Source organism: Hippoglossus hippoglossus, chromosome 23 (genome assembly GCF_009819705.1).
Source record: "Hippoglossus hippoglossus isolate fHipHip1 chromosome 23, fHipHip1.pri, whole genome shotgun sequence".
In the NCBI taxonomy this organism is placed as follows: Eukaryota; Metazoa; Chordata; class Actinopteri; order Pleuronectiformes; family Pleuronectidae; genus Hippoglossus; species Hippoglossus hippoglossus.
The window spans coordinates 9,633,678-9,645,948 of record NC_047173.1 but is presented as its reverse complement, the minus strand read 5'-3'; the positions used below and the strand labels follow the sequence as shown (position 1 = coordinate 9,645,948).

At 41.3% G+C, this 12,271-nt stretch overlaps 2 protein-coding genes across 2 annotated transcripts in view; both read right to left on the bottom strand.

The window, feature by feature from the left end:
- Positions 1-1,994: 1,994 nt before the first annotated feature.
- The window catches only part of nampt1 (nicotinamide phosphoribosyltransferase 1), a 47,002-nt gene continuing 36,725 nt past the window's right edge, over positions 1,995-12,271 (bottom strand). The window contains exons 12-13 of the transcript XR_004613060.1: positions 10,494-10,503; positions 1,995-2,261 (exon numbers count right to left, since the gene is read on the bottom strand). The gene's annotated coding sequence lies outside the window, so the exon portion shown is untranslated. The remainder of the gene's footprint in view (positions 2,262-10,493; positions 10,504-12,271) is intronic.
- sypl1 (synaptophysin-like 1) lies at positions 3,682-11,672 on the bottom strand. The gene is made up of 6 exons (XM_034578113.1): positions 11,320-11,672; positions 10,643-10,850; positions 5,309-5,427; positions 5,018-5,222; positions 4,736-4,927; positions 3,682-4,016 (listed from the first exon to the last, which is right to left on the bottom strand). Exons 1-6 carry the CDS (start codon positions 11,424-11,426, stop codon positions 3,885-3,887), a joined length of 963 nt encoding a protein of 320 aa, XP_034434004.1. The 5' UTR covers positions 11,427-11,672; the 3' UTR covers positions 3,682-3,884.

The following is a 12,271-nucleotide window of genomic DNA, read 5'->3' as shown; positions in this document are numbered from 1 at the left end:
CTTTGAGACCATTAAATCCACATGAATTCTCCCTGTCAGCCTGTTTCTTGAACAGAAAGTTGTCCATTAATGTTCGGCCTCTCCCAGTGGATCAGTGGGTCGAGCCTATGGCACTACATTGACCTCTTGTGGCTGGAAACAGAACCTGCGCCTCATGGTGCAAATTCCCTGTTTCGAGACACGTCATGTTAAATCATCACTTCAATCCACCTTAACAAATTCAACACAGTAGTTCTATGGCACAGTTGTGTGATGTTTACGTCTTTATCTCAGCTTCAAAATTGAGCGAAGCACAAAAGAAGACGCAGTTAAAAGCTAAAAAAGATACTTCTCAGATTTTATTCAAGAAAGGTTCTTATAAATGTCCCTGAATGTAGATGAGTGCAGGTCAAGTCATGACATGTTGTCAAGGAAGACAACATTTTAACTCTATATTCATTATTATGTAACTTGAAATAAACTGATGAAGGGTTAAGTGGGATTAAATATGATCTCTCCCATGCAGACACACTTTGTGCCAGATACAGTACTATCCTGATGTTTCTCATACAGACACCAGCACACGTTAAATATTTTTGTCTTTCCTCCATTTCACACACACACACACACACACACACAGACAGAATAACTCGACCACAATGTTGCGTTTGTGTCCATCACAGTGCGATCACTGATTTCACAGGACAAGTCAGAGAGTCGCAGAAGAAACCGGGGAAACACTGAGCACAATGTTTCTCTCTCTCTTCGTGGTCAAAACGATGTTTACGGGTCACAGATGATTCGAAGCTTCACATGTTCAAACCTTCAATTTCACAAGCAACCAGAGTGAATCATATAAACTGAGCCTCTGTAGCTGAAGCTGTCACACGGACAGACAGAGTATAATTGTGGCTAAAATATATTATGTTAAATTGTATTTGAAATCTGGAAATCATCTTGTGACCCTCCTTCTGTGGCTCACAACCCCCCTCCCCCCGGGGGATCCTGACCCCTAGTTTGGAAACCACAGACATTCTTACAGGCACATGTACAACCACACACACACACACAGATTTGCAGATGAATAAGAAGTTCACGACAGGGATTTATGAAAAAAATCATACTTTTTTTATTGAAAAAACAAATGTACATTGAAATTGGTCATGTCACAGAGTGTATGTGTCTCTTTGATAAGACAGTTTAAAGGAGGCCTATTTTGCTTTTTCAGTCTTTCCCGGTCCTCTAGTGGGTTGCATTGGTTTTTTTGTGATTGTATACGACGTGCATGGCTCCAAATCCCTCAGTCCGCAGCAGAGGGGGCTCTTCTCTCCCACAGTAAACACGGAGGGTGTGTCTACATCACAACGCGGGTCACTAGGCTGGGCCGAGAGGAGGGAGGAGGAGCGGGCAGCGTTTGTAATGACAGTTAAGGTTCGTTTTTTTGGTGCTGCCGGGAAATCAAAACACTCCACCGAGTACAACCAAGCTAAAGTCTCCCGGTGTCCACAGTTTGAGAGCATGACGAGCATAATAGGTCTCCTTTAAAGTCATTGGAATCATTGACAAAGCTAAGGGCGTGTTGAGTGATGATTACAGGAGTGCAGCAGCATAACCAGTACACCACACACACACACACACACACACACAGTTACACACTGTTACATTTACGTTTGTCCTTCAGAGAATCAGCGACACCGTCCAACGTACAGTTTCACTAACCAAGAAACAGATCAAAAATAAAACATAAACGACTCATTCTAACCATCTACGTACACTGAGTATGAAAAATAAAAGTGTAAAAAACAAAGATACAAGCTCACTGTTCGTGTCTCCTGACAGATTTAAAGAAACTAGACAATAAGATGTGATCGATTTAACATCAACACAAAAAGAAAATGTTACTTTGGAAAAAAGAAAAAAAAAAGACGGATGAAATTAGAATAAAAAAGCAGGAGGAAGTCCCGACAACATTCAACGTAGAAGAAACAAATTAACAAACTTCTTTGTTGGGTTTATTGGCAGGTGGCAACCAACATCGAGGTGCACACTAAATACAACAAAGCCGTCACAGGATTTTCAAAATGTCTAACTTTGCACATATACACAGTGACATGTGAACTAAATAACTCTCACTCAAGTATTCCTTATGACATAACACTCTCCCTGTGCTTTGAAGGACGATATAAAAGCATATTAAACACCATTCGAGTGCATTAAACATGTTGTGAAAAGAAAAACACTGAATGTTCAAATAACCTCCATAATATTTGGATCGGAGGCCAATTCATGCATCTTAAAGCTTAAAAATGTAACAAGTCTGCTTGAATACATTGATTTACCTTATAGAGGAAAAGCATTTCAGAATAAAAGCTTTGATAGATTCACCAGATCAATGTACTAGACAACAGCCGTACATTACTTTTGTAAATGAATAATCCTAGTTTAGTCTTTCCATGCCTGATAACCACCGCTGTGGCAAACAGGACTCCGATGAATGAAAAGCAAAGAATAAATGAGCATGAGTGACTCACTCTCTGCATACACAAGTGCTTTGGTATCTAAAAATATACAACATGTGCAAAAAAACAGGATTTAACACCAAGGCAAGTGTATGACTAAATTTCACAGCCTTTTTATTTATGAAATATTTGTGAATTTCAATTATCTGAAATGGTTGAATGGTAAAAATAATTTTAATATTACCAGCCTCTGTGTGTTACCCTGAAAACCTTCATCACATTGTCCTTATTGTGGCGACGGCATGAGTGTAAAGTACCTTACATTGATCAGCATGTAGTCAAGTATAATAACCAGAGAAGTAAGAAACCCTCAGTTCATAAAGACAAGCAACAACACTGCTATAGATCATCGTCTGAGCATGTATCGCTTCCTAAAGAGTAAGAAACCGCCTCGGAATAGTTGGTAGAAGGCAGGTTTCTAACTATTTGCATTAGTATTTCTATAGTATGTGGTAAAAATAAAGGCACACGTGAAGACATTAAAGTTGCTGTATGTAAGCGTTTACCATCGCTACATAGCTATTCACTAAACATTTTAGAAGAAAAGTTCAGCACCAAACTTCAACCCTTAATTTGCCAATAACTTCAATCTCTTATCATTTATTTTCTTTATGGCAGAATGTGGTTCCTTGCCCTTAAGGTGGTGCTATATTAAAATATAGATCCTATCTATGTCTGTGTTTACTAATAGCTTGTGATGATGCTCTATGTGAATATGGACCATGGGTCAAATTTTTACGCATGTGTTTTATGAAAGCACCGTTTATTTATAAATTGCATTGTTATTGTTTTCTTGGATGCGACTCACATATGATCATTTCCCCCCCCAAAACGAGGATTTTAAGCCACTGGTACGACGCTATCTTTCCTATCTGGCTGTGACTGGCTAGTTAGCATGCTAACCAGTGGACATCCCTCAAATACAATACTTAGAAGTCTTTGACATAACATCAAATCTATTATTTCTTCAAACTGAGTTGATCATTTGGTTTATTTTCTAAATGTTTTAAACTAAAATACTTACATGTAGCACCTTTAAACCGGAGCACATCCAAGTGCCGCACAGTCACTTAGACCCCAGAAAAATCTCCTGTACCCTCAGTTTCTAGTATGCAATGGTTGTGCAAGGAATTATGGGACATATAGTCATTTTGTGTTACAAAATACCAGTTTGTGTATTACCTACCAAATCCTTTGTCGGTCTTCATCACATTCACAGAAAATGTTATGCATGTGTGTGAGTGTATTTATGTCTGCGTGCACATTTGTCCATACATGTATCGCACATGTATATTCGAACGTGTGTGACTGGTGTGTGCGTGTCAATTATTGTGTCTTTGAGTGTTAGTATTTGTGTGTCGTGCGTCGCTGTACGAGTGCTGTGCGTTAGATTGGAGCAGGGACCTGTTGCCTTCCTGGTCCGGACTGGGAAGAGAATTTCTGAGAGTGCCAGCGAGTCTCCTTGTACACGAACCAGGCGTTTCCTGCCCACACGAACATGTTGAGGTAACCGAACACCTGGAAGAATAAAGACAGCAAGGAAACACAAGAAATATGTGATGATACATTCACAAGAGAATATCAAGACTTTTTTAATTTGAATATTTGACGACCTGTTTTTAGACTTATGCTTTGGTGGCATTAGCCTCCATTGAACTTCAGTCCAATAAATTTGCTTTGGACTTGTGATACAGAGAGTGTTTTGCAGTGCACGCCAAAAGTGCATGAAGAAAATGAAAGTGCTTTCGCTCAGTGTCGCATGACTGTGAGTCAGGCTGCTTGCTGCCTGTTAGTGTCATATTACATAAGAAGGAGCGGGGCTCCAGAGCCTCTTATTTATTTATTTAGTAGGAATAACTTGTCCGCTGGCCAAATGTTTGGATTCATAGATCAGAGCGAAGCAAGGAGCTTGAAAATTGCTGACACTAATGAATTCATCATTCAGATGTGTTTCAATAGAGATGAATGACAGTGGAGTTCATAGCGTGACATCGATTTAAGTCCGTTTGTCACACAGCTCCCTCCAAAGGATTTATACAGCTGATGTGTGAACAGACTTTGCTGCATGAAATTGATGGATTTCCACTTCGGAAAGAGTTCGGCCCAAGTGTATCAAAAAACTTAATATGGTGGTTTTTCATTTTTTCTTTCCTCTAGTGTGTTATATAGGTTTTGGTGTATGTACAAGGTCTGCATAGTATATCCCCTTTAGAATCCTCTCTGTTTTTCTGTCTCACCACAGAGATGTTGAGGGTTCGCAAGTTGGCGAAGTCTGTGACCTCGCAGGTGATGTTGCTGCCCTTGCAGAGCGCCAGCGTGGCACTGATGCCGTCAGTGTCCGTGGCGTCCTTCACGTTCTGCAGGCCCTTCGCCCAGGCGGAGGAACACACCAGCCACAGGAAGACGAGGATCGCCGTGAGAACAAAGTCCTGGGAACGGACAGGATGGAGAGCTCAGTTAGGGATCAGCAGATCTTTGTGATCAGGCTTTAGAACTAAGACGATAAGATCAATACTCACAAAAATGGGTCCAAAGTCAGAGTCCTTGTAGACGTGCATGTAGCCTAAATAAACCAGCAGGGCCACCATGCTGTACAGGAAACAGACGGTAGCGATGCCCACGAAGAACTCCGCCGAGGACGCAGAGTCTCCGACCAGGTGTGTGGTCGTGACGGAGCGGTTGCAAATAGTGTTGTTTCCATCAACGAGCGGGAACTGGCTCAACCTGACCGCAACACAAGATGGAGGTGGGTTTACATGATTGTTTACCGTTGAGTTCTGTTATCTGAGCGACGTTGAGAGGATTCTCACCTGAATGGGTAGTGGAAGTTGGCCGTGAGCGTTTCGTTGCTGCCGTCGCCGCAGAACAAGGACACGATGTTCCTCCCCGAGAAGCCGCCGCAGCTTCCAAAAGCAAATATGGCCGTGAGCTGTTTGGACAGACACGAGAGAGTCGAGAGATGAGGGGGAAGATGGTTGAGAGGAGCGAGAAAACACTGTTCATCTCTGGGGGGGAAAAATACGAAAATCTGAAAACATGAGATACTGGAAATTTTTAATATTCTTTCTATAAACCTAAAGAGCAAAAACACTGTTGTTAAACGATATTGAACATATTTACTTTTCTGGATATTTAAATTGTATTTTTTAAATTCATTTTCTTCAGTGCTGTATATGTAAAAGATTTTCAAGAGTTATGGCTTTTTTATTATGTGAAGATAAAGTCAATTATATTTTTAACCAACAATATCATTTTGCACATGATAACATAATTTGGCTGATCTAGAAATTTGATCAGTTAATTAAAAATGGGCACAAAAGCCTCAGGGTCTCGACCATGTGACACTAATACTCCCCTTAATACCAACACAGACTACATTCTTCCCTTCAGTTTAACCCTCAAACTGCAGCAGCAGAAACACTGATCGTATAATTCTCTGGGTGTGAAGCTCGTCCAGACTCTCACTGATATCATCTTACGCCACCATCATGGGTGAAGATGATCTGACGTGGGAATCTTCTCTTTAAACCTTAACACCAACATGAGAATAAAGGATTTTTCTGCTCAAAATCTGTCGTTGCATAGTTTCACACGTTGTCGTCACGGACACAGTTTCACGTCTCGGCACATCGTAACTCATCAAACATCTTGTTTGTCTCGACAGCTGTTGGATGAAGATGCAAAATATAAAAAAGGGGATTTTCCATTAAAGGAATATGGAGTCAAGAAAAGTCAAGATTACAGGCGTGTTTTAATATCCTTGTTTCCCAGAGAACCTGTTTTCATTTTTCAATCTGTAAACTAAGGAAGAGTATTACTGCCTAAAAAATTAGGCAGGTTTTTTTTTTCTCCTTTTGCATTTCAAGAATAAAGTTGAAATGTCGAGAATAAAGACAAATCAGAGGATGATTTTTTGGGGTATTTAGTGAATAAAGTTGAAATGTCAAGCGACTGACACCACGTGAGCTGCAGGTGTTCCGTCTTTCCAAGCTCGTGTGGTTTCTCTTCTGCATAACTGACACCACGTCGCCTTCAAAAGTTGCCACATAAACTTTTTAAGATCTATTTTGAACATGCTAACAAATGTTGGCTTATTTGCACATCTACCAGACACAAAGCTTTTCTAATCTTATATGAATGATGTGTGGTTTTCCTTTCACATGTCATTCATACGTGGGCCAATAGGGGCAATTTAGGGTTCGGTGTCTTGTCCGAGGACACTTTGGCACACAGACTGGAGGAGCTGGTGATCGAACCACCGACCTTCTGTTTAATGGGCGACCCGCTCCACTTCCTGAGCCATAGCCTGCTGTTTGGTGCGGTAACAGAACTGCAGAGTTAGGTGATAATTCTCTCTTGGTTTTATCACCACTAGTGACCCCCCTTTCACATTACACGTCATCATCTGATCCATTATCAATACGAGAGTAATGGTTAAAGCAGCTTTAAAGTTACGATCACGTCTGTTCTGTGAGAAAAGAACGACACCGCACGTTAAAACCTAAGAACACACACCATAATCTGTTCAGACACACAAAACCAAACCACACTTTAAAAATAACACTGTTTTTACTGACCTCTTCAGTTCTGTTTGATCAGCGCAAATGTATCACACACACACACGTAAATGAAAAGTCAGACTTTCCCAACAGAGGGAAAGTCAACATTTAGATTTAGAGACCCACACGTGCACATACATATACATAATGTTCATCTGTTACCCACCCACTCACTCACTCACACACACACACACACACACACACACACACACACACACACACACACACACACACACACACACACACACACACACACACACACACACACACACACACACACACACACACACACACACACACACACACACACCTTAAGGCCTCTCCCCACATGTTTCTCCAGATGTCACTGGCTGCCACTTCCTGTTTTTCTGGCTACACACACACACACACACACACACACACACACAGCTACTTCTCTCACATTCCCGCCTCCCCGACTCCGCACAAATGTAACAGCCGGCCTGCACCAAACCCACGCATCAGCATTTAACCTTATTTTCTTTATGCTCTCATATTTCAACAGCATGAATTCTGGGATGCGTTTTGTCAAGTTTACAATATCACTGTTTGTTTTTCGTTCTGCAGACACGGCGTCTTCCGAACGCCGTGGAGACGCCGCAGAACCTCGCCGCCGCTACGACCTCTGTCCCAGGCATCTCAGACATCTGCAAACTCCTGCCTTCCAATCTGGGAACATTCCCGAGGCCGCCAAATAAAATTAAGTCCTCGCTCACAATCAGGCTGCGAGACGGCGTCATCACTTTGCACACATGGCGAGAAGCACTGGAAATATGCAGCAGGAGCACAGGTCGCAGGTTCCTGGATGAGATGCAAACAATGAGGAGTGAACAGAATGAGGGGGGTGCAGGGGCCTGTTATCTGATTTTAGCTGCAAAAATAAATGAATATCGTCAGAGGTCACTGAGTCCAGGTCAGTCCGGCCCAATTCCCCCTCAAAGCCGACGGAACATGCGCCGATGACTTAGCCACCGGGTTTCCCTCGCAATCCTCACAAATCTGGCTCTGCCTCCTTTGGCCGGGGGACACGACATCGTCACGAGTAAAGAAAAGAACCAGAGAAACGGCTTCATCATCATTATTCAGCACGTTGAGTGAACGGAGCAGCCGTGTAGCGTTTTAATTCTCCTGAACCCTCCTTCCTGTTCACTAGGGTATGGAAGAGTGTTTAGGCCGAGTTATGTGACATGAGAGAAAACTACTCTTTTGCGGTCAAGTTGCAGATTCCTTTTTTTAAATCCGGGGCCATAAAGGGGCCAATTAATACTTCAAAAAGCTTAGAAGTTGAATGAATCGTACCAAAGTGTTGCATTTATTATAAGTAACTAGTTTACTTAAAAAAAAAAAAACTACTGACAGGACAGGCCACTGTTGGGGCCAATCAGATTTTAGTGGGTCAGTGACCCCCCTGGCTCCGGCCCTTTGTGGAAGACAACAATTAAATAGATGAATGTTTGTTTGTTATTGTTACTCTCGATCATTTTCGTCATCAATTAACATGCCGATTGTTTCCCCCGTTCATTTCTTCGTGCACAGAATAATTTGGTATCATATAAAACAAAGAAAACCACATGGAAGCTGAATTAACAAGATAATTATGTCAGAATTTTGAGAAATTGTATGTTTTTGCCTGAGTTTGTTTGTCTGTTAATTGGCAGAATTACACAAAAACGACTCGACAGATTACCATGAAACTTGGCTGAAGGATGAGCTGTATGGGTAAGGGAAGAACCCCCCCCCCCCAATGTTGGTGTGGATCCAGATCAGGGTGAGATCCAGGAAACTTTGTTTCACTTTCTTTAACACGGTAATGCTTGTTTCTTTTGATTGCATCATTATTTGAATATTGATGTACATTCGAAATTTAGTAAGGGATATTTTGTTGTTGAGTAAATGAGTGTTTGTTCAGCTTCTGCTCATCAGCCTCATTGTGCTGATGCCTCAAAACGTCCGGAGACTTTTTAATAATGTTTCCTGTGGTCATTAGTGCTGTTGTGTGGGTGAGGAAGACTCCAGTGATACAGCACAGAGGAAGCTCCCAGCAACAACTGAGCCAGTCCAAGCACACCATTAATCATCCAGTCCCTCGTGAATAACAAAATATGTTGTGTTAAATAAGGGTTATGTAAGGCCAACACACACACACACACACAAACACAGGGCACACACAAACACAGGACACACACACAAAGACTTGTCCTGAGTCAGATGACTGGTTGTTGTTGCATGTGTGTGTGTGTTACAAGAAAATTAGACCAGCTGAGAGAAACTAGCGGAGCTTCATTGCCCTCACTGGATTCCTCTGACCCAGTTATTTAGAGCAGAGCTGATCACTGGACTTTCCATAAGTAACTGTTCCATGATGCACGTGTGTGTGTGTGAACGAGTGTGTATACGAGTAGCCCAAAAATATTTCACTTGTCTGCAGTAAAGTAAATAATTGGTGAAAGATGCATTAATCTCTAACTGTGTCATGTGAAGGGCAGAGCTCGGCACTCAGCTCACTTTGTGTTGTGAGACAAAGTTTCACTTTCAATCTTGAAGATGTACATTTAAAGTCTGCGAAGAAGCAAATAGAAGAATGAAAATCAAGATTAAAGAAAATAAAACTTTCAAGCAGAATCTTTTTTCTCACTTTAACCAACTTTTCTTCATCAAATAAAGTTAGTTTGTCACTTTCAACCTAAAGACCCCTCAGTTTAAAGTGTGTGAGGAAGCAACTAGAAGAAGCAACGTGAACTTTAATGACCAAAAATAAAGAAATAACTTAATTTCTGTCACAATGGACAAATTTTGAATTCCCTCACAATACAACTCCTCTTATTTAACACTTTAAACCTTAAAGATCCCAATTTAAAGTGTGTGAGGAAGACAGTTAAAGAGGGGAAATCTACTTTAATGAAAAGTAAATTACAATTGACCCATTTTGGTTTGGTTTCTCTCACTTTAACTAACTTTTCTACATCAATCAAACTTTATTTGTCACTTTCAACCATTAAAATCTCAATTTAAAGTTTGCGAGGATGCAAATAGAAGAAGGAAATAAAAGTATGTACAATAAAAAAACATAATTACTGTCATGGTGGACGTATTCTTGGTTTGGTTTTCCTCACTTAAACCAACTCTTCTTCATCATACTAAGTTTGTTTGTCACTTTAAAACCTTAGATATATCAATTTGTGTGTGTGAGGAATTTTATTCTTGTGTTACGAACTAATTAAGTTGGATTACATGAGTTCGATCCAAACATTTTACCTTAAAATTACACATTTAGCCAAATCTCCAAGCTGCAGATGGAAGTAAAGCATAAAGAGGAGTTGATGTATCTTTCTATGAATGTTTGATGAAGTTGTGTGGTTTGAAAATATACTTTTTGAACAAATTCCTCCTGAAACAGATTAAGAGTTAGTTTTTTCTCGAGGGTGAAAAAACGCCAGGAAGAGAAGGGAAAGTCCAAGGAGCGAGGAAAAGGACTGAACCTCCCTGTCCTCTGGTTATGACACACACACACACACTTTCTCTCTCCGTTTTCACAGACACACACACACTTATGTACATCTAACTTACCCACTCCACCAGTTTGACGAAGCCCAGCGGCTCCTTCAGCGGCGACAAGTTGAGCCTGAACCCGGTCATCATGTTAGCGTTCCTGCTCCAAACTCCTTTTATCCAGTTGTTCCAAAAACTGTGGATGTTGAGTTCCAGCCAGGGGCAGGGGAGGAAAGAAAAAGGGGGAGTTGTCTCACAGAATGACGTGGGTCCTCTTCTGCGAACGCTGCAAGAAATGACCACACCGAGATTTTGAAAAGGGGAGTTTTACAGTCCAAGAAAGTCGATTAAACTGTGCCATCAAAGTGAGAACACGCCTATTTACTGGAAACGCAGCTTTACGCACAGCAGCAGCTTTGCGGAGCAGATGTGGATGAAGAAAACGACGAGTTGAGGTGGACGTGTTTTTTGCAGTGTGGCCTGAAAACGATCGAGGTCCTTGTGCGCCGCTTGGTGATGCGTAATTACGCAGGCGACGTAGCGGATAAAGAGCGTAAAAGTGTGCCAAATTACGCGCTGCTTTTGGTGATTTACAGGGGAAATGAGGCAGAACGCAACAGTTACATTATCTGATATGTTCTACAGATTTGCCAGAAAGTTTTTTTTATCCTTGTAAAAGCCTGAAAAACACACACGACACTTACAGTTCACTCGGTTCCTTGTGAGCAACAAATTGCGCGTCGGAAGTGTCCTACTGCGTTTTTATTGGATCCATCCGCTGCCTCCTGGGTGCTGAGTGTGCAGTTCCTGTGAAACAAACGCCCCTCCGCTGCTGCTGCTGCTGCTGGTGTCTGGGTCTCATGACTCACAAAACCCCGGATTCCCAAAATTCTTTCAACCCAAGAAAGGGGGAAAAAAAGATGGAGGTTCATTTCAAGAGACCAGATTGCAGCCATGAGTTTTAAATAGAATCAGCACATGGTCCATTTCATCCAGGAGACCATAAACCTCTGGATGTGTTTGACGTGAAGTAAAACCAACACTGTCTGCACGTTGAGTTTGTAGAAAAGAGATACAGATCAATCTTATTTGAAATCGATATTAATAAGTTGATCTTTATTGGTATTTGGAGGATTGTCTGTTTCACTATATTTGACAATAAAGACTCTTGAGTGTTGAATAAACTAAGATAACTTTGCTCTTCATATGAAGCACAGTCTGTCTGGTACTGGATTTTTGAGACCAATAATTACTTTTTGGAAACTTTCAGTTGTCAGAGTGAACCTTGCTGTTCCAGTGCTCTTCATCACCAACAGCAGTCACACACAAAATGAACACACAACGATATGGTAACTAACATTTATTTAAAGTGTAAATCAAGTGACATATTCAAATATATTAAGAAACAAAACCAATGCTGTAATACTGTGAAGACTAATAGAAACACACACAGGCAGATGCAATTCATTTGACAATAAAATATACTTAAATATTGATATAGTTAAATGAAATTCACATTATATTACATCTGCACAAGGACATGTCGGGGATGAGGGATTTTTTTTTGGGAGGGGTAGGTGGGGGCAGGATGGTGGGGGAGCGCAGTCCTCGGTGTTCTCTGGTTTGAACCCAAAGCCGTACCTCGAGTCCAGCTCAGCGTAAACAGCTTGACGGACAGAGTCTTTTTTAAGACTTGTGAACACGATG